Source organism: Rhinatrema bivittatum, chromosome 8 (genome assembly GCF_901001135.1).
Source record: "Rhinatrema bivittatum chromosome 8, aRhiBiv1.1, whole genome shotgun sequence".
Taxonomy (NCBI): Eukaryota; Metazoa; Chordata; class Amphibia; order Gymnophiona; family Rhinatrematidae; genus Rhinatrema; species Rhinatrema bivittatum.
Window position 1 is genome coordinate 79,124,560 of NC_042622.1, and position 26,692 is coordinate 79,151,251.

Sequence of the window (26,692 nt, forward strand, 5' to 3'; positions counted from 1 at the left end):
TCAAAAAGAAAAGTTTTAATTTTCTTTTTAAATTCCTTATAATTTATAGTCTGCCTAATATCATCTGGTATTAAATTCCATACAATGGGGCAGACTACTGAAAAGACACGTCTGCATGTCATGTCAAGTCTAGCCACTCTGATAGTTGGGACGTGAAGTAGATACCGTATTTTTCGCTCCATAAGACGCACTTTTTTCCCCCAAAACTGGGGGAAATGTCTGTGCGTCTTATGGAGTGAATATTAAAAAAAAGAAAAAACTACAACCCCCCACCCTCCTAACCCCCCAAGACTTGCCAAAAGTCCCTGGTGGTCCAGCGGGGGTCTGAGAGCGATCTCCTGCACTTGTATGAATATCAGTAGAATTGTGTTTCTTTGTGCCTTTAGAAATTGGAAACAAAGCATTAATGACCCCTGATGAAGCAAGCGAAACACGAGCCGTGTCAGGTTGTTCCTAATGATAGTCAACGCTCTGCAACGATAAGTGCTCTTTCGCTAAAACATGTTGTTCCAAAGTGGGTGGTTACCGATGATTAAAAATACAATTTACAGTCTCATGTCTAACCTTTGACTGTAAGGTGAGTTTAACTGCGAACAGCAGTGACCCCAGGGAGCTATTCTCACAACGGAGAAAGCTCTAAAAAATTTGAGGTTTCCGCTCACTAACAGTTACAAAATATATATTAAAAAAAATATATATATAAAAAATTAAAAGTTAAATTAAATTAGAAATTTGTGCACAAACACCTATCAGCTGTTAAAGATGATGTTTTGTTGATTCATAAGATTGGGTATTACATCATCATATACAGTTTATTCATCTATAGAAGAGGAATTGGGAGCTTCCAGGCTCTATACCACTGGTGAACCACAAAACCGATGCCACATATCTGGTGCAAACCGCCCCTGGTTTCAGAAAACACAGTTGGCCCGTCATTCTGTGGTTGTGGAGTTGGCCCAGAAGAAGGCACGTCTGTCTAAGCCTCATTCTTCCATACCTCCAGGAAAGGAACAGAGATCCCTAGATGCATTCGGCTGATGTGTGTTTCATGGCTCAATGCTTATTTCTCGCATTGCTTCTTACCAGTTATACATGACAGGGACCTTTTTAAGAAGATCCAAGATTTCTCTGAGTCTTTGCCAGACCAACTTCAGGATAATCTCAGTAGCCTGGCTCAGAAGGGTCTAGATGCTGACAAGCACAAGGTCTGCACTGCCTATGATATTTTTGACACTGCCTCTAGGGTGTCTGCAGCGGGGATTAGTGCACAAAGGTGGGCCTGGCTAAAGTCCTCTGACCTAAGACCAGAAGTACAGGACCACTTAGCTGACTTGCCCTGTGCTGGAGATAATCTATTCGGGGACAGAATCCAGGAGACCGTAGCGCAGCTTAAGGACCACCACAAGACGCTACCTCAGCTTTCATCTGTGCCTTCTGATTTCTCATCCACCTCCATGAGGACATTCAGAAGGGACTCTAAGCGGCCGTTCTTCAAGCCACGAAGATATTATCCTCCTACTTCTCGGGGTCGTTCCTCCAGGCCTTACCAAAAGGGGTCAGTCCAGACAATCCCGGCCTCAAAAGACCCAGCCAGGCCCTCAACCGGGCCCAGCTGCAGGATTTTGACTCCTCGCTGGAGGGCATTTGCCAACCTCCTCGACCATCCGTACCCGTCGGCGGTCGGTTGTGCCATTTCACCAACATATGGCACACGATCACTACAGATCAATGGGTACTCGCTGTAGTGGCTCAAGGTTACCACCTCAACTTCCTGACTGTACTGGCGGACTCCCCACCTCGGCTGACGTGGGGATTATCCAACCACTCCCTTCTTCTAGAGAAAGAAATTTCAACCCTCCTCAAATCCCGGGCGATAGAACCGGTGCCCTTCTCCCAACAGGGGCAGGGGTTCTATTCCTGGTATTTCCTCATTCCAAAAAAGTCAGGGGGCATTTGTCCAATTTTGGACTTGAGTGCCTTAAACAGGTATCTTCACAGGGAAAAGTTCAGGATGGTAACCTTGGGCTCTTTACTTCCTCTTCTACAAAGAGAAGATTGGCTGTGCTTTCTGGATCTCCAAGACGCATACACACACACCTCGATCACTCCGTCTCATCGCAAATTCCTTCGGTTCCTAGTTGGCCACAGACACTTCCAGTACCGGGTACTGCCATTCGGCCTAGCATCTGCACCTCAGGTCTTTACCAAGTGCTCGCAGTGGTCGCAGCCTACCTCAGGGGTCAAGGTGTCCATGTCTACCCTTATCTTGACGATTGTTGATAAGGGCCCCAACTCAAAAGGATGCACTAGTCTCCTTACATCTAACTCTCAGTACACTGCTGACCCTTAGGTTTCTGGTCAACTATACCAAGTCCAAGCTAGTTCCATCTCAACCCCTATCCTTCATAGGTGCTGACCTGGATACCATACAGGCAAAGCCTTCCTCCCTCATGATCAAGCTCGTACTCTCACGTCCCTGGCGCAATCCCTCCATGCTCGGGATTACTCAACAGCTCATTTCCTCATTTTGCTGGGTCACATGGCATCCTCGGTACATGTCACTCCGATGGCCCGCCTTGCCATGAGAGTGATGCAGTGGACCTAAAATCCCAGTGGGCTCAGATTTATCATCCAATGTCCAGCATTGTCCACGTTACCAAGCAGCTCCGCCTGTCGCTGACTGGTGGATGCAATACTCCAATCTCCTTCAAGGCCTTCCTTTTCGGGCTCCAGAACCTCAGATTACCTTGACGACAGATGCCTCCAACCTAGGGTGGGGTGCTCATGTCGATGACCTGCAGACTCAGGGAACCTGGTCTCCAGAGGAATCCAAACATCAAATAAATTTACTGGAACTTCTTGCGATCAGATATGCCCTCAGGGTTTTTCAGGATTGCCTCTCAAACAAGGCCATCCATATTCAGACTGACAATCAGGTGGTGATGTGGTACATCAACAAGCAGGGGGAACGGGTTCCTACCTTCTGTGTCAGGAAGCTGCACAGATATGGGCATGGGCTCTTTCCCACTCGATGTACCTCAGAGCCAACCTACTTGGCCGGCGCGGACAAGTTGAGTCGAACCTTCCATCCGCACGAATGGTCTCTCAACCCCATGGTAGCGGACACAATATTCCAACGTTTCGGTTATCCACACATAGACCTCTTTGCGTCCATCCACAACTGCAAAATACAGAACCTCTGCTCACTCATTCACAACTGCCACTCACCGCCGAGGGACGCTTTTGCCCTCTTGTGGTCCAGCGGTCTCCTCTATGTGTACCCTCCACTTTCACTCATATCAAAGACTCTCGTGAAGTTGCGGAGGGACAAGGGCTTAATGATTCTGATAGCCTCTCATTGGCCACGCCAGGTCTGGTTTCCAATCCTCCAGGACCTATCAGTACGCCGGCACATCTCTCTGGGGGAGAACCCGCTTCTGATAACTCAGAACGACAGGTGCCTGCGCCACCCCAACCTCCAGGCCCTGACCCTGACGGCCTGGATGTTGAAAGGTTAATACTCCTACCCCTTAACCTTTCAGAGTCCGTATCCTGAGTCCTGGTAGCTTCATGAAAGCCTTCCACGAGATGTTCTTATCGTTCAAAATGGAAGAGGTTTACGGTCTGGTGCACATCCATGTCCATAGACCCCTTCACTTGCTCCACCGTGAAGTTTCTGGACTATCTCTGGCACCTGTCAGAGTCAGGCTTCAAAACTTCCTCTATACGAGTGTATGTTAGTGCGGTAGCTGCTTTCCACAATGGCGTGGGTGATGTCTCTATTTTGACACAACCCTTAGTAACACGCTTCATGAGAGACTTACTCCACCTGAAACCTCCTCTTTGCCCTCCGGCCCCTGCTTGGGACCTTAACGTGGTTTTGGGATGACTCATGAAACCTCCGTTTGAACCTCTCCATTCCTGCGATCTCCGCTATCTCACCTGGAAAGTAATTTTCCTTCTTGCAGTAACATCCGCTCGCAGAGTTAGTGAGTTGCAGGCTTTAGTCACCTACCCGCCTTACACTAAAATTCTACATGAGAGGGTAGTGCTCCGCACCCACCCTAAACTTTTACCAAAGGTACTATCGGAATTTCATCTTTTTTTTTTTTGTCAGAATAATTTTTATTGGTCAAGGGTTGTACAAGGCCATGCAAAGAGAGCAGCACGCTGAACAGTGTACAAAAACAAACAATTACAACAAGTAAGTCAAGCCGCAATATGAAATAACAATCACTGTAAAAAGTGTAAATCTTAGGATAAAACATAGCCTTTCACAAGCCCCAGTCCTTTGTTTTTCCTTTTTCCTTTTACACATCCAATGTCAATCTGCCCTACCTCCCCAAAGACAGTCATACAACTCCCAAGTCTAATCATTTTCCCATCCCCTACAAAATACTTTCTCTCTCACACACACAAATCATACATCCAGCAGCCACTTCACTACATCCCCCCCCCCCCCCCCCCCCACCCCCAGAGACCAAGGAAAAAATTAAGCCCAAACAGAGTATCCAGCAGTGTGTAAATTCGCCCTCATCTTGCTAGGGAGGCCCCTGAAAAAAAGCCTGCCAGCAGTCCTCATACAGTTTATCTCTTGTACGATGTCCCGATAGTCAGTCCATGAGTTCAATTTGGAGCTCAGATACCATCCGGTAATACCAAGCTGTAACGGGGAGATGTATTCGGTTCCACCCAAAATGACAAAATGGTCCTACACGCCAATAACATCACTAGACCAAATTTGGCCTTGGAAAGTGGACAAGGAAGAGGACTATGAAGAGGATGTGTAACCACCATGATGCCAGCATGCTGTGCGGTGATACTTGTACACTGAGAGATAACTTGCAAAACCTGAGTCCAGAAAAGACTGACAGTCGTACAGTGAAGGAGGTGATGCAGCAAAGTGCCTTCCTGTTTGCCGCACTTGATGCAGAGCGGGGAATCTGTGAGCCCCATCCGGAAGCGCCGCACATCATCATAATATGATAAATGCAGAAGTCTATATTGTAACTCCCGAAGCCCCAAATCTAGGTTCTGTGTATGTAGGGATTTGAACAAACGCTGCATGTGATCAGGTGTCACTTCACTGTCTAGGATAGTCGACCAGTGAGATGCCAGTAAGGTCAGATGATCCCTGCGTTTATATTCCGCACCAAGCCATTTCCAACTAGTGATAGTGTTAGCAAGACAGATCGTGTCAAAAAGCTTGGTGGCAAATAGAGTTTCCGCTGCAAGTTCCTCCTTAGACCAATGGAGAACTTGAATGTAATGTCGGACTTGTAGATATTCAAAGAAATGTTTAGGTGGTATATGGAAGGTTCTAGTTAAGGTTTGAAAATCCACGAGTTCATGGGTTTCAGGATCAAACATGTGGAAAAGGTACACCAGCCCCTTAGTAGCCCAGGTTTGAAAAATACCCCTACAGTGTCGGACTGGATGAAAGTCCAAATTTCCTACAATGGAGTTAACAAAGACGCGAGACCTCGCAGGCCACTTAGCCGTCGTAACCACCTCCAGGCCTTTATGCAAGGGTAAATTAAACATCTTGGAAAGACCAGCGCCGCAACCCTACCGGGATTAGCTGAAGAAGAGAAAGAGGTGACCAGGGAGCGGCCATGCTATTCAGTAAACCCGCATCACAATAACAATATTGGTCGATGATCCATTCGCCCACAAACCTCAGCTGGCATGCCACATTATAGAGGCGGAAATCAGGCAGCCCGTAACCTCCCGCCTCCATAGGGTGTTCCAAAATAGTGTACTTTTATACGTGCCCTCTTACCCTTCCAGAGAAACCTAGACAACCCTGTGCGCAGGCGTTGTACATCCCGAACTGTTAACCAGCATGGAAGCATATGTAAAACATATAAAAGTCTGGGTACAATGATCATTTTTAGCAGCGCATACCTGCCAAAAAAACTCAGCGGGAGAGGGCACCATGCAGTCAGCTGCGATAGGATTTTGGCAATCATATCCGTAATATTAAGGTCATATAAAAGATGGAGATCCCTAGGGACCCAAACTCCCAAATATCTGAGCTTCCCAGGCGCCCACACAAATGGGAAAGAGCCTTGCCAGGTGTTATGAATCTCCTGCCCGCGGTGTTTCCCGTGAGCAGGGTCACTCACCCACGCTGCTTCCTTACCCGACGCAGCAGGGACGCCGACGTCGGGCCTTCCAGCGTGGCCGGAGCCGAGGACTTTGTTTGCTGCCTGCAGCCTGGAGGCTGCCTGGACTCGTCCTCTTCACCGCGGCTGGAGCCGCGGACTTTCTGTCTCCCCAGCTCGGCCGGGATCGCCGCAGTCGTTTCCTGCATCTTCGCGGCGCTAAGCCCCAAGCCCCGGTCTTTCCTGGTGGCTGGAGCTGTCCTCGAGGCTTCCTGCAGCGGCTGGAGCTGCTGCCTACATCGGGCCTGCGTCTCAGGCCAGCCCTGCCTCTTCTGCACACTGTGCGTCAGTGCAGGCTGCTGTCCGCAGTCCTGCACAGATCTCCTGCTTCCCTTGGGCAATGGCGCGCGCCTCTCCACTAAATTTTAAAGGGCCAGGCACAGGAAGTGTGCTGGCCCCACCTAGGGAGTGGACTTCCTGCTCCAGCCCTGTAAAGGGCTGCTCAGTCTTTGCCTTGCATCGGAGTTGCTTCACTCTGGAGGCTCCTGCCGGCCAGAGCTCCATCAGGTCTTTTTTGTCTTCTCCATGGAGTTCTTGTTGTTACGCCATGTCAAGTTATGTCTTCGTTGCCTGAGGTCCCTGTCCTGGTGTCTCGCTTTAATCCTTCATTTCCTGATGTTCCAGGTTCCTTGATGTCCTGCTCCTGTGTCTTCGTCTTCAGCACTCTTGAGCCTTTTGGTACCTGTTAGGCCGGGGGTCCCTCGGATGATGTCTTGCCCGAGCGTGGACTAGCCTACAGATGGACTTGTGTCCTGTGCTCCTGAGCCGTCATGTCCTGCCAGCCGTTGGTGGAGCTTCGGACGACATCGGCTCCGTCGGAGTTCTGCTTCGACTGGATCCTTCCCTGCGCTTGTCCAGCTCCCAGTGTGGTCCGTGACCAGCCTCCTCTGGCTGTGTAGGGCGCGCAGTGGGACAGGGTGGTCTGCGACTCAGTGGGCTGAGTAGAGTGCCCTGAGAGACAGTGCCAATGTCCTTCCGCCCAGCTTCTCGTCTCATCTGGACTTCGTCAGTTCCTCGTCTCGTTCTGGATGCCGTTGCATCACTTTTGGTATCATGTCTTGTTCCTGATGTTGTAGCATCGACCCTGGTCCAGGATGCCGTCGCATCGATCCTGGTATCATGTCTTCGTCCGCGATGCCATTGCATCGACCCTGGTGTCATGTCTTCAGCAGCCTTGGTGTCAAGTCTTCGTCCACGATGCTGTTGCATCGATCTTGCTGTCATGTCTTCGTGTCAAGGCCCGTCTGCCCTCATCCTCAGGCCAGGCCTACTGCTCCATGCTGTTCCATGCAGCAGGTCCGAAAGGGCTCGGAATGGTCGGAGAACCATTCATCTGTTGTTGGCCTTGGGAGCTTGCCGGCCTGGCAGAGGGTAAGACCGTCAACCATGGTGGAACCCGCCATCAACCCTCTGTTTGGTCCTGGATCTGTCTGGGGTCGGGCTGGGACCCAAGGGCACACTAAAACAACCCTTCTCAACACCAGGTGAGCTGCAGCCGCAGATCTAATGCTAACGCTTCAGACTTAGAATAGTTGATCTTCAACTCTGCTATCTCCCTAAAGTGCTCAAAAATATTGATGATAATAGGCACACTACTACGGGGTCGCCCCACAAATAGTATGTCTGCAAAGAGTGCTATCTTTAGAAGATGACCACTGAGGCTGAGCACCGAGAAACCCTATTCTTCCCGCAATCATATGGCCAAGGGTTCAACAGCTAGTACAAATAAGAGCGGGGAAAGGGGCATCCTTGTCTCACTCCACATTGAAGCGCAAAATGATCCGTAAGGGCTCCATTTAGCAAAATATGGGCACTAGGGTTTTTATATAAGGTCCCAAGCCATGTTACAAACGCCCCGGTAAAGCCATATTGACCTAACATCCAAAATAAGTAATCCCAGGACACTGAGTCGAAGGCCTTTTCCGCGTCCAAACTCAGTGCGCCTCACATTCTGCACTCCCTGGTGACCCTTAACAAACCCCGTCTGATCCTCACCAATTAGAGTGGATAAAATTTGATTTAGGCGAGCCGCCAGTATTTTAAGTTCTACATTTAGCAGGGAAACAGGTCTATATGAGCCAACATCTGCCGGGTCCTTGCTTTTTTTGGTAAAACAAGGATAACTGATTGATTGGTCGCAGTGGATAATTCCATAGTATTAACTAGCTCATTATAAAATTTGGAAAGTGGGGACAGAAGGTGAAATTTAAGGATTTTATAGAATTCTGCCCCTAATCCATCCGGCCCTGCAGCCTTCCTCTGCTTCAAGCCCTGGACCACCGAATATATTTCTTGGTCAGCAATAGGTTTATTTAGTAATAATCGTTGATCTAGAGATAAGCATGGCCATCGTATCTTTTCGAAAAATAAGGTCGTGGCAGCAGGATCTTGTCCCTTTTTCCCATAAAGAGCTGTATAATACTCTAAGAACCTGGTTACTATATCCGCGGGAGCAGTCACATCCTGACCTTTACGGTCCCTAATCCCTGCAATAACTATTTTTGCTTTTGGGGGTCTAATTAAATGAGCTAGCATTTTACTGGGCCGATTGCCATGTTTATATAATTGATATTGGTAATAGCTGAGTGATTTGGAAGCTCTTTGATGTAAACAACTATTGAGAGTCTCTTGCAGCTGATCAACACGACCCTTACTCTAGTTGGGGACAGATCAAGCATATGTCGCCATTGAGCGCTCTTAAACTCAGTAGTGAGGCGCAAAATCTCCTCATTCCGTTGTTGGTTTACCTTAGCAGTATTTGCAATGATATGCCCCCGCATCACAGTCTTCCCCACCTCCCAAAACATCATGGGGAAGATGTCCAGAGTACCATTAAACACTAAATACTCCTTCCTGCAGGATTGTAGGTGGAGGTGAAATGCGCTATCCAAAAACAGGTCTAGCCTCATACGCCATGAAAAAGCTCCTCGGGCCCCTTTCCACAAAGCATAGTAATGTGAATCACCGCATGATCTGATATGGTAATTGCACCTATAGCCGCCTCCACTACCGCTGGGAACATTTTGTCAGAAATTAGCAAATAATCCAAGCGGGAGTAGGATTGGTGTGGATTGGAAAAAAAGGTGTAATCCTGCTCAAGCTGAAGCTCCTGACATAGAAAATTGATCCCCTGACTCGCGTCCTGCGGAGCGATCAGCTTAGCTGGTCTACAATCCAGCTGTTTATTCGCCACTAAATTAAAATCTCCCCCTAATATTAGAGTGTACCCAGACAGTGCCGTCAGTAAACTGACTAAATGAGGAAAAAAATACATGTGCATAGGTGTTATGCGCATAAATGTTGCAGAACGCCACTTGTTGCTGGTTAAGAGTCCCTACGTCCACCACATATCTCCCTTCCTTATCATGATATGTACGGGTAAGCTGAAAGGGTAGCTGTTTATGAATAAGAATAGCTACTCCTCTCTTGCGCAGGGAGAAGGAGGAAAACCAGCACTGCTCCACCCACTCCTTTTTCAATTTCCCATGTTAAGCATCATTTAAATGCGTTTCCTGAAGGAATACCATCTGCGACTTTGCGCGCTGGAACAATGCTAATAACTTTTTCCTTTTAATTGGCGAATGACTCCCATCGACATTGAGGGATTTATTTGATTTATTTATTTATTTATTTATTTAAGGTTTTTATATACCGGCAATCATGAGCACATATCTTGCTGGTTTACATGAAACGGGAGTGCATTAGATACATCAACTAGAACTGTGGTGATTGAAGGAGCAGTTACAAATAACAGGGGTAGCAGAACTTGGATAAGAAGGAAGAGATAGGAAAGAATAAACGATTAAACGGTATATAAATAAATTAAATGCTATGTATAGATGGCATGATTAATGGCTGAATATTTTGAAGTCCTTGGTTTGAGTCCGTGACTTGTGACATTAGATTGTGTCTGGGAAAGCTTGCTTGAATAACCAAGTCTTAAGTCTTTTCCTAAAAGTTAAGAGGCAGGGTTCCAGTCTGAGATCTGTAGGAATGGAATTCCACAGGGAAGGGCCAGCTGTGGAGGTGGCACGATCTCTTAGAGTGATGTGTCTGGTCATTTTCGCAGGAGGAACTTTGAGGGCGCCTCTGTAAACATTTCTGGTAGGTCTTGTCGAGTTGTGTACTTGGAGGGGGATTTGTAGATCGAGGAAGATGCGTTGATGAATAGTTTTGAAGATGACACATATGGCTTTATACATGATACGGAAGTGGACGGGTAGCCAATGTAACTCTTTCAGAATGGGTGATATGTGGTCTCTTTTTCTTGCGCCTGTTAGTAATCGGGCTGCTGAATTTTGAACCATCTGTAGTGGTTTGGAATAGGATGAGGGCAGACCTAGCAATAGGGAATTGCAGTAGTCTAATTTTGCAAAAATGACTGCTTGGATGATCGTTCTGAAGTCTTGAGCATGGAAGAGAGGTCTTATCCTCTTCAGAACCTGGAGTTTATAGAAGCAGTCTTTGGTTGTTTTGTTGATATTTGCCTTGAAGTTTAGCCGGTTGTCTATTAACACTCCTAAGTCTCTAACTTGTGTGGTAGGTAGGTTGGTGGGAAGAGTAGTGTTGGAGATATTGTTTTCGGGAGAGATGAGTAGGATTTCTGTCTTGGAAGAGTTTAATATGAGGTGTAAGTTGTTTAGTAGTTGTTTGATTTTCAGGTGGCATGATTCCCAGTAGTCAATAGTTTTAGAGTATGTGTCTTTGATGGGGATGATGATTTGGATATCGTCTGCTTAAAGGAAGTACTTTAGATTGAGGTCGGTAAGAAGTTGGCAGAGAGGAAGAAGATAGATATTAAATAGGGTTGGAGATAATGAAGAACCTTGAGGGACTCCTATGACAGAGTCAAATCTTGAGGATTCCTTGTTTTGGATTTTAACTTTGTAACCTCTGTTATTGAGAAACGTTTTGAACCAGGATATGGCGGTACCGCTGATTCCTATAGACGAAAGCTGGTTTAGGAGGATGGTGTGGTTGACCGTGTCGAATGCTGCTGAAAGGTCTAACAAGATCAATAGGAAAGAGTTTCCTTTGTCCAGGCCCATTAAGATATAATCTGTCAACGAGGAGAGGAGGGATTCTGTGCCTCGATTTTTTCGGAAGCCGTGTTGTGGGGTGAAGAGAAGATTGTTGTCTTCGATGAAATCTGAGAGTTGAGAGTTCACTAGTTTTTCCATGATCTTGGCGATGATGGGAGGTTAGCTATGGGACGGAAGTTGTTGGGGTCCTTCGGGTCAAGGTTGGGTTTCTTTAGGAGCGGTGAGATTGAGGCCATTTTGAGGTCATCAGGGAAGGTTCCTTGGGCTAGAGAGCAGTTGATGATGTTTGTCAAAGATGTTGCTATTGTGTCTGGAATAGATAGAAGTAGTTTGGAAGGGATGTGGTCTGCAGGATGAGATGAAGGTTTCATTTTTCTCAAGATGGCTAGTATCTCAGTAGAAGCTACAGGTTCGAAGGTGTTTAAGCTGACGTTTTTGTGAGCAGGTTGTTGATATGTCTGGAGAGCGGCGGTGTCGGGAGGCAGTTGTATTAAGAGATTGGAAATTTTATTTTGGAAAAACTGAGCGAGTTCATCAGCTTTGGATTGAGCCATGTTGCCGGGGATCTCTCGCGGTATGGTTTGAGTGAGGCTGGAGACATAGGCGAAGAGGGCTTTGGCGTCAAAGACCAGGTTGTGAATCTTAGATGCATAAAAGTCTTTTTTTGATTTTGAGGTGAGAGAATTGTACTGGTATAGTGTAGATTTGTATGAAGAGATGGTGGTGTCGCAAGGGGTTTTACGCCAGGTCGCTTCTTTTTTTCTTAAACTTTGTTTAAGTTTTCTGAGTTCGTTGGTGAACCAAGGTTGTCTGTTGGCTGCATTGGTGTGAGATTTTTTTGTAATAGACGGACAGAGCTTGTTGGCTATATTTTCTGTTATATTGTTCCATGAACGAATGGCAGTGTTCGGGTCGGTGAGGTCTAATAGGGGGAGCTGGGAGACTAATTGGGTGTTAAGGTCTTCTGGAGAGCATCGCTTTTTGTAGTGGAATGAAGGTGAAGGGATGTTGGGAGTGTTGGTTTCTTTCAGTGCGAAAGAGGTGGAAATGAGAGTGTGGTCTGACCAAGGGATCTTTTTGTTCTTCGAGTTGGAAATATTCGTAATGCCTTTGTTGACGAAAATCAAGTCCAGGGTGTGACCCGCTTTGTGTGTGGGTTCATTGACTATTTATTTATTTTTATTTTATTTTAAGTTTTTCTATATCGGCATTCGCGATGGAAATCGCATCATACCGGTTTACAATTAACAAAAGTTGAAGGAACAAAGTATTAATGAGATAATAAATAATAATAATAAAACATTAACAAGGTGCTGACAGGAGGTTGCAGTTACAATAAAACAAGGGAATTACACAACTTGGAGCAGTGAAAAGTAGCTAGGATTTAAACATAGGGTTGGAATCCCATAGCAGATAGGGCTGTGAGGAGGGTTACGCAGCTGTTAGATGGAGAGGGATTGTCTATGTGAAGATTGAAGTCTCCTAAGATGATTGCTGGAGAATCCAGGTTGATGAGCATGGTGGTGATTTCAAGGATAGGGGAGACATTAGATTCTAGGAACCCTGGGGGGGCGTAGACAAGAAGGATTTGAAGATGTTGTGAGGTAAAGAAGCCGACTTCCAATTTTGAGTTAGAGCTGAATGGATGTTGGGAGAAGTTCAGGCTTTTTTTCGTAGCCAGAAGGATTCCACCTCCTCTTTTTTTCAGTCTCGGGAGTGAGAAGACGTCATAGGTATGTGTAGGTAGTTGGTTTATTAAAGCTGTGTCTGAGGGCTTAAGCCATGTTTCGGTTACTGCACAAATATCTGGCTTGGCGTCGGTGAGATAATCATTGAAAATTAGGGATTTTTTTGTCAGGGATTGTGCATTGAAGAGTGAGATTGAGAAGAGGGAGAGGCCTAGAAGCTGGGTGATTGGTGTAATCAAGGTGGGGGTGAGGGTTTTTAAGTTCTTGTGAAGGGCTTGTCTGGCAGATATTCTTTTAGGTGGGAGGCGGTGTTGTAATGTTGGTATTGGGAGTACTAGAGACATTGTGGATGGTTAGCTGGCTGGTGCAGTGGGTAGGCGGATGACTGATGGGAGGAAAGGCTGAGATTAGGAGAAATAATTAGGAGAAATAATTAGTTGGTTAGGGCTCTGGATGAGCGTATGGTTGTTTGCTGTAAACTTGCTGAATGTTTGCAGGGAGGATGTTTGCAGGATGGTTGTTTGCTGAGCACTTGTATGCTTGCAGGATGGTTGTTTGCTGAGCACTTGTATGCTTGCAGGATGGTTGTTTGCTGAGCACTTGTATGCTTGCAGGATGGTTGTTTGCTGAAAAAAATACATGTGCATAGGTGTTATGCGCATAAATGTTGCAGAACGCCACTTGTTGCTGGTTAAGAGTCCCTACGTCCACCACATATCTCCCTTCCTTATCATGATATGTACGGGTAAGCTGAAAGGGTAGCTGTTTATGAATAAGAATAGCTACTCCTCTCTTGCGCAGGGAGAAGGAGGAAAACCAGCACTGCTCCACCCACTCCTTTTTCAATTTCCCATGTTAAGCATCGTTTAAATGCGTTTCCTGAAGGAATACCATCTGCGACTTTGCGCGCTGGAACAATGCTAATAACTTTTTCCTTTTAATTGGCGAATGACTCCCATCGACATTGAGGGATGTTATTTTAACCTTCTCCATTCCCACTAGAAAAGTAGATAGGCACAGAAGCCCTCCCAAGGGCCTCATATCTGCAAAAACAGAGGATTCTGGAGCCTCCCAGCCACGGCCCCAGGACCCAAAGCACACAGATTTCAGTAAACTGTTCCTTGGTCCCTTCCCTTGAACCCTGTCTCTGCCCCTGTTCCCCCTTACAGTTTCCCCCTTGTAACATCCATCCCCAGTCACACATACATCCAGTCATCACAACCATCCACGCCCAATCAAGCATTCTAACAGACTCCAAGAGGCAAGGGGTCCCTGCCTGCCACCCACCACTAACCAGACGTCCCAAGACCCCCCTCTCTCCAGCCCCCCCCCTCCTCCATATCAAACAGAAGAATTATAACCTGGTCACAAATGCAGTGGAATTCAAGAATACCCATCTGTGTCTCCCGCCAATTACGCCATCAGCAGTGTGTACCCCAAACTACGGGAGGTTCCCAGTGGGAACTACAACTGTAATATGGCAGAAAAATAAACCAGGTGCCTACTGAAGCTCAAATTGTCAAATAACATTTTGATTAAATTGAACCAGTAAACCTCATTAATCAACAGGAGTGTAACATTCTAAGCCCTTGGTCCTCCAAGGAGACAAGGCCACAATGGGGCAGACACATATAGCTGCCCCATTGTGGGGCAGCTGTATGTGTCTGCCCCATTGTACAAATAGTACTTTGTTCTCATGACGTGTACGTCATGAGAACAAAGTACTATTTCTTCATATGAAAGCTGAGGCCACAGCCTTCATCGCAACGCTGCCAAATCCCGCAGTGGTATGGGAAGAATACCCTATACCACTGCGGGATTTGGCAGCGTTGCGATGAAGGCTGTGGCCTCAGCTTTCATATGAAGAAATAGTACTTTGTTCTCATGACGTACACGTAGTTTTGCAGGATGGAGAAGAACAAAATGGATTCCGTGCTTATGTAGCTCAGTACATGCTGGAGCCATCTTCCTCCTGAGAGCTGCTGTATTTTCTGAGAAATCATTAAAGATTAACAGGCGTTGTCCCTGATATTCCACTGAAGTCGCTCTGTGCAAGGCCCTGAGCAGCTGCATCTTGTACGCCCAATTAAGGATGTGGGCCATCACTGGCCTGGGGCTCCCTGGGTGGACCGATGCGGTGTATCTTTTCACAGCACAGGTGGTCTCATGGCAGCGGCAGCCCTATATATGCTCAGGAAGCCATGACTCCACAAATTGTAGCAGTTCGTCGTCCTTGACAGATTCAGGTAGCCCAATTATTTTAATGTTGTTTCTGCGGCTTCTGTCTTCCTGGTCTTCTAGCTTCGCCAGCAGGTCTGTTTGTTTAGCCTGCAACTCTGCCACTCTTCGCTCCGCCAGCCGGTCCCCATGATCCAAAAGCACCTGTTCTGCTCCCTCCAGCCATTTAGATTGCCCCTCTAAAGTGTCCCTAATGCCATCCATAGAGGTTTGTATTTTTAACAGGCTCACCTCCAAAGCTGCAGTCACGCTGCAGGTTATCTGCCGGATCACTTCCTCTGAGATGGTGGGGCCTGTACTTTGGGGCTCTCTGGTGCAGCAGCCATCTTAGGTACACGAGGGCAATGAGAAGCTTGGTTTCTGCTGCTCCTTTGTCTCATTACCTGTCAGTCCGTTTGTTTCCCCCGGTGGCCGATCAAGTGGGGGGCTGTCCGGAGCAATTTTTGGACTAAAACGCTGCGATGGGACCACATGCAGGAGCAAGTTATGGTGAGGCCGCGGGGGCTCGGTCTCAGCGTTGCAGCATGTGTTTCGCTGCTCCTTAGGTCCTGTACCCGCTGGATTTTGAAGTTTCCGCGATAGCCCGAGCAACTGGGGAGCCGTCCAGAGTTATTTTTTAAGAGTCCCTCTGCACGGGGACTGCGTTAGAGAGCGATTTGCGGAGGGGGGACCGCGGAGCTCGGTCTCAACGCTGCTGCTCGGCTGACGTCATCGCCGCACAAAATCCGGAATTTCATCTTACCTACTTTCTTTCCCAGGCCCCATTCAAATCCGGGAGAACAGGCTCTACGTTCCTTGGACTGTAAGCGTGGAGGTCATTACTACTTTGTTGCAGGCTAGGAGACCTCCATTTTTTTAGTTAGTTTGGTTGTGGAAAGTGTTTGAGGCATGGTGCCTTGTAGAGGGTGTGGTACTGCTGCAGGCTTCAGTGTCTTGTATCTTAGCCTTTTTGCAGAATGGCCTAAAGAAAGGGCTTGTGTTCAATTCCTTAAGGGTCCAGGTAATGGCCCTAGGCTGTTTTAGAGGTAAGATGCATGGCCTTGGCTTCATATCCATATGTGATTCATTTTCTGCAAGAGGGTAAAGCATTTTTGCCCTCTGGTGAGGCGGTTTGTTCCTTCTTGGAATCTTGATGCTGAAGGTCCTTTATGGTTCACCTTTTGAGCCCTTGATAAACATTGAAGGACTTAATGCTGAATGTTTTTCTGGTGGCAGTCTGTTTGGACAGACTGATTTTAGAACTTCAAACCTTGTTGTGTTGGGACCCTTTCTTTCAGTTTACTGAGGATTGGATGTCGTTGCGCACCATATCTTCCTTGTCGAAGGTAGTATCTGCTGTTTATTTTAGTCAGATGGTGGAGCTTCCCTCCCTTAGGGGCTTGGATTCAGCTGCACAGGCAAAGATACGGTATTTATTGGATGTTTGGGGATTGTTGTGCTATTTGAAGATGACTAATAGCTTTTGTTGTTCGAACTATGTCTTTGATGGAACAAAGAAAAGAAATAGTGTCTAAGTTGACCATAACAAGATGGCTCAAGGAGGCTATTGCATCAGCTTATGTCTGCAAGGAGCGTTCTGTGCCTGCTACTAGGGCACAGGCAGCATCCTGGGCTGAGTGTCAGTTGGTATCCCGAGAAATTTGATGGGCAGCAACTTGATCATCATTGCACAATTTTGTGAGACATTACCACCTGGATGTGCGTGCGCCACAAGAGGCGGGGTTTGAAGAGAGTGTGTTGCAAGCGGGTCTTTCAGGGTCTTGTCCAGTGTAGGGGGAGCTTGGGTACATCCCAGTTATCTGGACTTATCTGGGTATGAACAGGAAAGGAAAACTTTTTCTTACCTACTAATTTTTGTTCCTGGATTACCACAGATCAGCACAGAATCCTGTCTTCTCTGGGAAAAACTGCTCATTTTTCTGCTGTGGTTTTTAAGTTTGGATAATCCATACAGTTATGTTAGTTCATTGACGGAGTTGGTTCAGTTGTGTTTTCAAGCTCCATGTTGAACAGTGGGCTGGGTTCTGGGGCTTTACCTATCCCCTGGTATTGTAAAGGGTGACAAATAGTTAGAAATTTACTCATCATGGCGTGTTTACAGGTCATACTGAAGGACTGCAGGTGATACACTGTCAACATAGTACAGGCTCAGTAAAGCTTTTCTTTTCTGTTTCTAATTCTGCTGGTAAGAATGCAAAATGTAGTTGTCTGGACTGATCTATTCCAGGAATGAAAATTAGCAGGTAAGAATCTATTTTCCTTTTGTTATGCTTGTTCACAAAGAAAACAAGTTGCTTACCTGTAACAGGTGTTCTCCATGGACAGCAGAACAAATAGCCACACAATCCCTCCCTTTTCCCCAAGAAGTTGAAGACAAGTTAGAGGACAGAATGAGGGAGGGCTTGTGGCAATGCTAATGGATGCCTAGAAGGGACTCAAAGACATTTCTGGGCTAAAAATATAGAGAATGACTTGGCACTGTTGGATAAGTCACCCATCTTGTGTGGCTGTCCATAGAGAACACTTGTTACAGGTAAGCAACTTGTTTTCTTTGTGGACAAGCATAACAAAAGGAAAATTGAGTCTTACCTGTTAATTTTTGTTCCTGGTAAGCAACATGGCTTTATGTTCAGATGTATTTCTCTGTGTTGGCTTTTTTCCCCCCATGGCTCTTTTGTATCTATTGCTAGATTGTTTCCAGCTTTGTTTCATTTGTGATTTTTAATTCAATACACAGCTGTTATTTCATGGGTGACACTGACAACCTTTTTATCTTTCTTTTTTAGCAATGTCTGCAACGGAAAGAGATTCCTGTGCCTAACGGAACCCTGACTGCTTCTTTCTGGAGATCTTGAGTTAGCTTTTCCTTCTGACCTTTACTCACTGTTCCTCCAGCCAGTGCTTTATTTTTTTATTTTTTTTAGAATATGTAAATTAAGACCTATTTTAATTGATAAATAATGATTCTGCTGGTACTGATTATGAACTCTAGTCCTCAAGTGCTGCAAAGTGGTCTGATTTTTCAGGGTAAACAGCCTATGCAAATGAACATGGTTATTGGATCAAATGTATGAAAATATATTTTGAATATTCACGAAGGAAATCCTGCATGGCAGACAGGGACTGGAGTTTGTCATCCAGTGAGGGTTCTTTAGCACTGCAGCATGAGTGCCATAGACCCATGCTTGGCAGTCAGGCAGGTATGGTAGTGTCACATTTCCTTTTGCTGGGAATGGGTAAGAATGATTATCACTGGCTCATGATCAACACCAAACCATTCTGCCTTGCAGCAGGCTAGCTGTCATTCAGCTAGAGGGTCTACAGGTGTGGGCAAGAGAATGGAGGTGAAATTTGGGTCTCTGCTCTCAGGTTTTGGATCTATCTTCATTATTGTCCTGGGTTAACCTTACAAGTGATAGGAAGGACTCAGTCTACCTTGGAGCCCCCCGGTTCTGCATTGGGTTGAGAGAAATTTGAGAGTATTTCTTCTGTCAGTGTCACAGTTAAAAAAAAAAAAAAAAAAAAAAGCCCGACAGCAGCTCTGTATTGCCTGCTGATTTCTACATTAACAAAACAGCTATTTTGTGGTATATTATCATGTCAATTGTTTTAAACAAAGTTTGTAAATAAATGTATAACTGAATTATTTTATGGCTCAAGAAATTGCAATATTTGAGGGAAACATTAAACTTTTGTATTTAAGGTAGAATTTGCATTATTTTTACTTTTGTGTGTGAATTTTTGGGTTGTAGATGGGCTCCTGGAATGAATCTTAACTCTTTGTCCCTTAACAAAGAGAGGTTATATCATAGTTCAAGATCCTCTGATTGTTGAAAGTAATTGCCACATCTCTGAATCCTAAATCCAAATTTTGGCACATAGCACAAATGTATTGTGGACAGAGCATTTAAATTCTGTACAAAGGTATAATAAAGTATATAGTGAAGATAAACAAGGAAAGCCATCTGTTATAGTTTTGGATGATAAAGTGTAGGTCCTTGTCGTTGCAAGAGATGGCTCCTCCCAATGATAGGCTAACTCTGAGCAGGTATGGAGACAGAGAATTGTTTTTATTATACTGCAATATGGAGTAGTCCCAGGAGTGGATACTGATCCCTGCCAGAAGAGGATGTCTCTGATGGCGGTGTTCCTTCTGCTAGCTGCAGGATGGAAAGGCAGCGCTGTAGTGTCACCAGATCCAAATAGCAGGAAGAACCTGGCTGTGGTCCGCGGTGAAGGGCAGTCCAGGGATCTATGAGAGAAGTGAGACAATGTAGAGATAGAACAGGAGCAACAGTACTCACTGAGATGATGATAATTGTAGTAGCAGGGAACCCCCGAGGAGCGGAGGTCCGGGACGGAATTAGGCCCCTGAGGAGCGGGTACCCTAGGCATCCTTGTTGTTGAGAGAGACCCCGGAGGGTCGACAGGAGCGAGGTAAGGCCCCGAGGAGCAGGTACCTTAGGCGTCCTTGTTGTTGAGAGATACCCCGGAGGGTCGACAGGAACGAGGCAAGGCCCTGTATAGCGAGTTCCTAGGCTTTTGTTGGAGACAGTCTGATCCTGAAGGGTGTAGAGAAGCAAGGCAAGGCCCTTGAGGAGTGAGTGCCCAAAGTCGTCCAGAGTAAGCGAACCAGAGCGATGTCTGTTAGCGAGTCAGAGAAGCATGGAGGATTCCTTGCTAACGTAGTTGGAGATTCAAGTTTAAATACCGGAGGCCCGTGATGTCATGCGGTGGGGACGCCCCCGAGGTTCCCGCCACGTAAAGAATGGAGTTGCGTGCGCACCTAGGTGAATCCTCGGCAAAGATGGCAAACACAATCGCCCATGCCGGGCTGAAGACACCGAAGGGGTCGGCGAGGAGAAGCAGCGGCAGCCACTCTCCCAACATGGGTTGAAGCAGGCAAGAAAAAGGTGAGCAGTAGAGGATGCAGCCGTCTGCGACCAACAGGCACAACACCATCCTGTAATGCAGCTGATTCTGCTCCCAGCATGAGCTTTCACCAGCCAAAAGCAAACAAAACTGTCAATGTTTAGATGCTTATAAGAGACCAGCTGAAATTCCTATTCTTTGGCTGGGTTCAGGAGAAGAACTGTTAGGCACTTGTTAAATTGGTTAAAACCTCTTAGTATACATTGGAGACTATGGGAAGGCCTGCTCCCAGGTAGCACGTTATTCATTAAAATTTCAATTCCCTGTACGTACCTGGATCAGTCGAGACAGTGGGTTATATCCCCCGACCAGCAGATGGAGTCAGAACAGAGTTTGAGAGCGTCAGCATATAGAGTAGTGCACCCTCTGCTGGAGCTCAGTATTCTTCTGACTCCAGCAGATGTGAGCAGGGGGATCCACTAGCTCCCCCAGATTGACAGGGTTTCTTCATTTTTGGTTATTTCTTTCTTTTTCTCCACAGTATTTCCCTGTCTTATGTTTCTCTTCATTTTGGATCCTTAAAATAAAAAAAAAAAAAAAGACTTTTCAATTTTTGAGGAGGCGTGTGTCTGTGGCTCTGCCTTCTCTATTCTGTACTCCTTTCCTCTTCCGTTGGGGTAAGTGGAAGTTTTTTGAGTTTCTTTCTCCACAGGTTTGCTTCTTTTTGGTGGTGCCCCGTGGATGCCGATGCTTCCGGCCGCTCCACGCGTTGTTTGTGGGGTCCCGTGGTTCGCAAGCTCCGCTCCGCGGGTGTGTGCTCAACTGAAACGGGGGTTTTCCCCCGCAGTTCCTGGACCCCTTCGGCGGGTTGTTAGGGCCATTCCAGGGCCCCCCCCCCCGCGGCACTAGCTCGTTTTTGGGCCCCCCCCCGAGGTTTTTTTTCCCGGTGCTGACATGCCGCGGTCCTCGAGGTGTGAGGCCTGCGGCGAACCGGGGAATCAATTTCTGAGGGAGGGGCTTTGTGAGCGGAGCTTCCCCGACGGGGAAGGCACCCTGCAGTCCTCCGGTGCGATTTCGGACCTGCCTCCTCCTCAGCCCGGGCGACGCGGGCCGGCCACGATGCCGCCTTTGCTGGGAACGGCGGCCATTTTAGGGGGACAGCGTGAGACGGACTCGCTCCCAGATGCAGACAGGATTGGTTGCACTGGCTCTCAACAGGCTTTGCCCCCGGTGGGGGGTTTGCCCGACCGGGGCTCCCAGGACGGTCCCCCCCAGGGATTCCAATCAGCTCCCCGTTTTTCTCACCTGATTTTATTCTGGCAATGCAATTTGCAGGGTATGGGAGTACAGGCACCGAATCCCCTGGGGGACCCTCCCCCCAAGGTTCCTAAACTTGCTGTTGGTCTCACCGCCTCGCCTGTTACGCCTGGATCCCTGCCGGGTCCCTCTCCCGTGCCACCCCGGCGTACCACGGGGGTGGCTTCGCCGGTGAGAGACGACTCCTCGGAACCCCCGGAGGCGCATCCGGATGGACATACGGAGGGGGACGACCCTCGAGCCCTACGGATTTTTCAAAAAGAAGAGCTGGATGAACTCATCCACCATATTATTAAGGAGCTGGACCTCGACCCACCTCCAGATCCGCCGATCCCTGTGGCTCCTGCCGTCGCCACCTCTTCTCGCAAAGGGGATCCAGTACTTGCCGCCCTCCGTCCTAGGGCAAGGGCTTTCCCTATCCATGAGTCCTTCCTACAGCTTCTCACCAGGGAGTGGGACACTCCCGAGGCGTCCTTGAAGGTCACATGCGCCATGGAAAAGCTATACCCTGCTCCCTGAGGATTTTTTGGATCTTATCAAGGTGCCCAAGGTGGATTCAGCGGTGTCGGCAGTGACCAAGAGGACAACCATCCCGGTCACGGGTGGAAAGGCCCTGCGGGATACGCAGGACCGCAAACTAGAAACCTTCCTCAAGAGGGTCTTCGAAGTCTCCGCCCTAGGTATGCGGGCCGTGATGTGCAGTTCGCTCGCGCAAAGGGCCAGCTTACTCTGGGTACAGCAGCTTCTCACCTCTCAGGAGTTGCCCCCCAAAGAGGCTGCCCAGGCGGACCGTCTGGAATCTGCCATAGCATAAGGGGCGGATGCCTTGTATGATCTCTTTCGCGTAATGGTGCGAACCATGGTTTCGGTTGTAGCAGCCCGACGGCTCTTGTGGCTTCGCAACTGGGCGGCGGATGCTTCCTCCAAGTCGAGCCTTGGCTCCCTCCCCTTTCGGGGGAAGTTTTTATTTGGAGAGGACCTGGATCAGATCATCAAGTCACTGGGGGAAAATTCGGTGCATCGGCTGCCGGAGGATAGATAGCGTTCCTTCAGGTCATTTTCTTCCGGTAGAACCAGGGCCAGGGCACAGCGACGTTATAGGTCTTACCGGCAGTCCGGTTTCCGGACACAGCCGACAAGATCCCAGCCTTGGTCTCGTTCCTTTCGTGGGCGGAGGCCCGCGAGAGAGGGTCCAGGGCAGGGAAATCGACTTCTCCTCCAAGAACTTCTCCAATCCTTTTTTAAACACAGCTATACTAACTGCACTAACCACATCCTCTGGCAACAAATTCCAGAGTTTAATTGTGTGTTGAGTAAAAAAGAACGTTCTCCGATTAGTTTTAAATGTGCCCCATGCTAACTTCATGGAGTGCCCCCTAGTCTTTCTATTATCCGAAAGAGTAAATAACCGATTCACATCTACCCATTCTAGAACTCTCATGATTTTAAACACCTCTATCATATCCCCCCTCAGCCTTCTCTTCTCCAAGCTGAAAAGTCCTAACCTCTTTAGTCTTTCCTCATAGGGGAGCTGTTCCATTCCTCTTATTTTGGTAGCCCTTCTCTGTACCTTCTCCATCGCAATTATATCTTTTTTGAGATGTGGCGACCAGAATTGTACACAGTATTCAAGGTGCGGTCTCACTATAGAGTGATACAGAGGCATTTTGACATTTTCCGTTTTATTCACCATTCCCTTTCTAATAATTCCCAACATTCTGTTTGCTTTTTTGACTGCCGCAGCACACTGAACCGACGATTTCAATGTGTTATCCACTATGACGCCTAGATCTCTTTCTTGGGTAGTAGCACCTAATGTGGAACCTAACATTGTGTAACTATAGCATGGGTTATTTTTCCCTATATGCATCACCGTGCACTTGTCCACATTAAATTTCATCTGCCATTTTGATGCCCAATTTTCCAGCCTCACAAGGTCTTCCTGCAATGTATCACAATCTGCTTGTGATTTAACTACTCTGAACAATTTTGTATCATCTGCAAATTTAATTACCTCACTCGTCGTATTTCTTTACAGATCATTTATAAATACATTGAAAAGTAAGGGTCCCAATACAGATCCCTGAGGCACTCCACTGTCCACTCCCTTCCACTGAGAAAATTGACCATTTAATCCTACTCTGTTTCCTGTCTTTTAGCCAATTTGTAATACACGAAAGGACATCACCACCTAGCCCATGACTTTTTACTTTTCCTAGAAGCCTCTCATGAGGAACTTTGTCAAACGCCTTCTGAAAATCCAAGTACACTAAATCTACCGGTTCACCTTTATCCACATGTTTATTAACTCCTTCAAAGAAGTGAAGCAGATTAGTGAGGCAAGACTTTCCTTGGGTAAAGCCATGCTGACTTTGTTCCATTAAACCATGTCTTTCTATATGTTCTGTGATTTTGATGTTTAGAACACTTTCCACTATTTTTCCTGGCACTGAAGTCAGGCTAACCGGTCTGTAGTTTCTCGTAACACCCCTGGAGCCCTTTTTAAATATTGGGGTTACATTAGTTATTCTCCAGTCTTCAGGTACAATGAATGATTTTAATGATAGGTTACAAATTTTACTAATAGGTCTGAAATTTCATTTTTGAGTTCCTTCAGAACTCTGGGGTGTATACCATTCGGTCCAGGTGATTTACTACTCTTCAGTTTGTCAATCAGGTCTACCACATCTTCTAGGTTCACCATAATTTGGTTCAGTCCATCTGAATCATTACACATGAAAACCTTCTCCAGTACAGGTACCTCCCCAACATCCTCTTCAGTAAATACCGAAGCAAAGAAATCATTTAATCTTTCCGCGATGGCCTTATCTTCTCTAAGTGCCCCTTTTAACCCCTCGATCATCTAACGGTCCAACTGACTTCCTCACAGGCTTTCTGCTTCGGATATATATTTTAAAAAGTTTTTACTGTGAGTTTTTACCTTTTCGGCCAACTTCTTTTCAAATTCTCTCTTAGCCTGTCTTATCAATGTCTTACATTTAACTTGCCAACATTTATGCATTATCCTATTTTCTTCTGTTGAATCCTTCTTCCAATTTTTGAATGAAGATCTTTTGGCTAGAATAGCTTCTTTCACCTCCCCTTTTAACCATGCCGGTAATCATTTTGTCTTCTTTCCACCTTTCTTAATGTGTGGAATACATCTGGACTGTGCTTCTATAATGGTATTTTTTAACAATGACCATGCCTCTTGCACACTTTTTATTTTTGTAGCTGCTCCTTTCCGTTTTTTTTCTATTTTTCTCATTTTATCAAAGTTTCCCTTTTGAAAGTTTAGCACGAGAGCCGTGGATTTACTTACTGTCCCCCTTCCAGTCATTAATTCAAATTTGATCATATTATGATCACTATTGCCAAGCGGCCCCACCACTGTTGCCTCTCTCACCATATCCTGTTCTCCACTGAGAATTAGCTCTAAAGTTGCTCCCTCTCTTGTCAGTTCCTGAACCAATTTCTCCATAAAGCTATCATTTATTCCATCCAGGAACGTTATCTCTCTAGCGTGTCCCGATGATACATTTACCCAGTCAATAGTGGGGTAATTGAAGTCTCCCATTATTACCGCACTACCAATTTGGTTAGCTTCCCTAATTTCTCTTAGCATTTCACTGTCAGTCTCACCAGCCTGACCAGGTGGACGGTAGTATACTCCTATCACTATAGTCTTCTCCGACACACAAGGGATTTCTACCCATAAAGATTCAATTTTGCATTTAGTCTCATGCAGGATGTTTATCCTGTTGGACTCTATGCCATCCCGGACATAAAGCGCCACACCGCCTCCCGGGTGTTCCCCTCTGTCATTGCGATATAATTTGTACCCCGGTATAGCACTGTCCCATTGGTTGTCCTCCTGCCACCATGTCTCTGAGATGCCAATTAAGTCTGTCATCATTCACTGCTATACATTCTAATTCTTCCATCTTACTTCTTAGACTTATGGCATTAGCATACAAGCATTTCAAAGTTTGTTTTTTGTTTGTATTTTCATTCTGCTTTGTAATTGATAGGGATAAGTTAGAATTTTTTTAGCTCAGGTGAGTTTTTAGTTACAGGCACTTGGACTACTTTTCTTCTTATTGGAACCTCACTGTGGGGATGCCCTAATTCTAATGCATCATTAGTATCCTTTGAAGATACCTCTGTTTTGGTCGTGGACCCTTGGGCCGGCTGAGACGGTAGAGGGAATACTGTGGGAACCCACAGGAAGCGTCAGAGCCAGGAGGCGGCACTGAAGAGACTCTGGAGAAGACTTCACCACTGGAAGCCCGAGGTCCCCCTAGGAGGAGCCCGTAGGAACCTGGGCCTCTTGGACTTAGGCGGGACCCTTTGTGACCAAGGATCCGGGCAGCGTCCAGAGAGGTGGACAAAGAGGACGGCTGGGCCCAGGAGGCTGGAAGAGTCTTCACCCTCAGAAGCCCGCGGCTCCCCCAGGAGGAGCCCGTGAGAGCCCGAGCCGCTGGGACTTAGGAGAATCCTCTGGGCTAGCGATTACCGGATACCTGAGGTGGTGGAAGAAGCCGAAGTCGGAGTCCAGGAGCGAAGCCGGGTCAGAAGCCAGAAGTCAGAGATCCAAACCAAAGCCATGGGCGAAAGCTGAAGACAGAGTCATGGGTCAGAGCCGGGTTGGAAGCCAGAAGTCAGAAGACAAACCAAAACCAGGAGCGGAAGCTGAAGACGTAGTCAGGAGATGAAGTCAGGTCAGAAACCAGAAGTCAGAAGACAAACCAAAGCCGGGGGGCGGAAGCTGAAGACATAGTTGGGGAACAGAGCCAGGTCAGAAGCCAGAAGTCAGCAGAGACGAACCAGAGTCCAAACGCAGCAACTAGTGACCAGAGTCCAAACGCAGCAACTAGTGACTTCAGTGCCTTGCAAAGAGGTTCACTCAGTTGAGTGAACCTCTTTGCAAGGCACTGAAGATGTCCAGAAGCAGGGTTTAAATACCCATATAGCATCTGACGTCATCCGAGGCAGGGCTAGAGTTTTCCTGCACTGGCCCCTTTAAGAGGGACTCCTCCTCGCACGTGAGTCTAGGGGGTGGGGCCAGCCGCGGCGGATCATCGGCGTCTCTCCCTCCTCAGGAGAGACGCGCTGGAAGCTCTGCAGGCCTGAGGAGGCCCCAAAACGGCCCGGGCCATCCCTGAGGTAGGTGGAGGGACCGGGGCACAGCCTGGGACCGCAACAGTACCCCCCCCCCTTACACCCCCTTCTCGGGGGTCTCAGTTTAACCAGGTGGTTCAGATGAAACTGGTGGAGGAGAGCCTTGTCCAGGATATGGGACGAAGGGTCCCAGGAATTCTCCTCTGGACCGTACCCCTACCTCGAGAGGAGGTACTCCCACCGGCAA

The 26,692-nt window shown here is 47.1% G+C and overlaps 1 protein-coding gene across 3 annotated transcripts in view; it reads left to right on the forward strand.

The window, feature by feature from the left end:
- The window catches only part of GLE1 (GLE1 RNA export mediator), a 181,564-nt gene extending 162,869 nt beyond the window's left edge, over positions 1–18,695 (forward strand). For all 3 annotated transcript variants that reach the window (XM_029612699.1, XM_029612698.1, XM_029612697.1), the window contains one exon: positions 17,922–18,695. In XM_029612699.1, coding sequence (XP_029468559.1) covers positions 17,922–17,990 — 69 coding nt within the window. In that variant the 3' untranslated portion in view covers positions 17,991–18,695. The remainder of the gene's footprint in view (positions 1–17,921) is intronic.
- Positions 18,696–26,692: the final 7,997 nt, after the last annotated feature.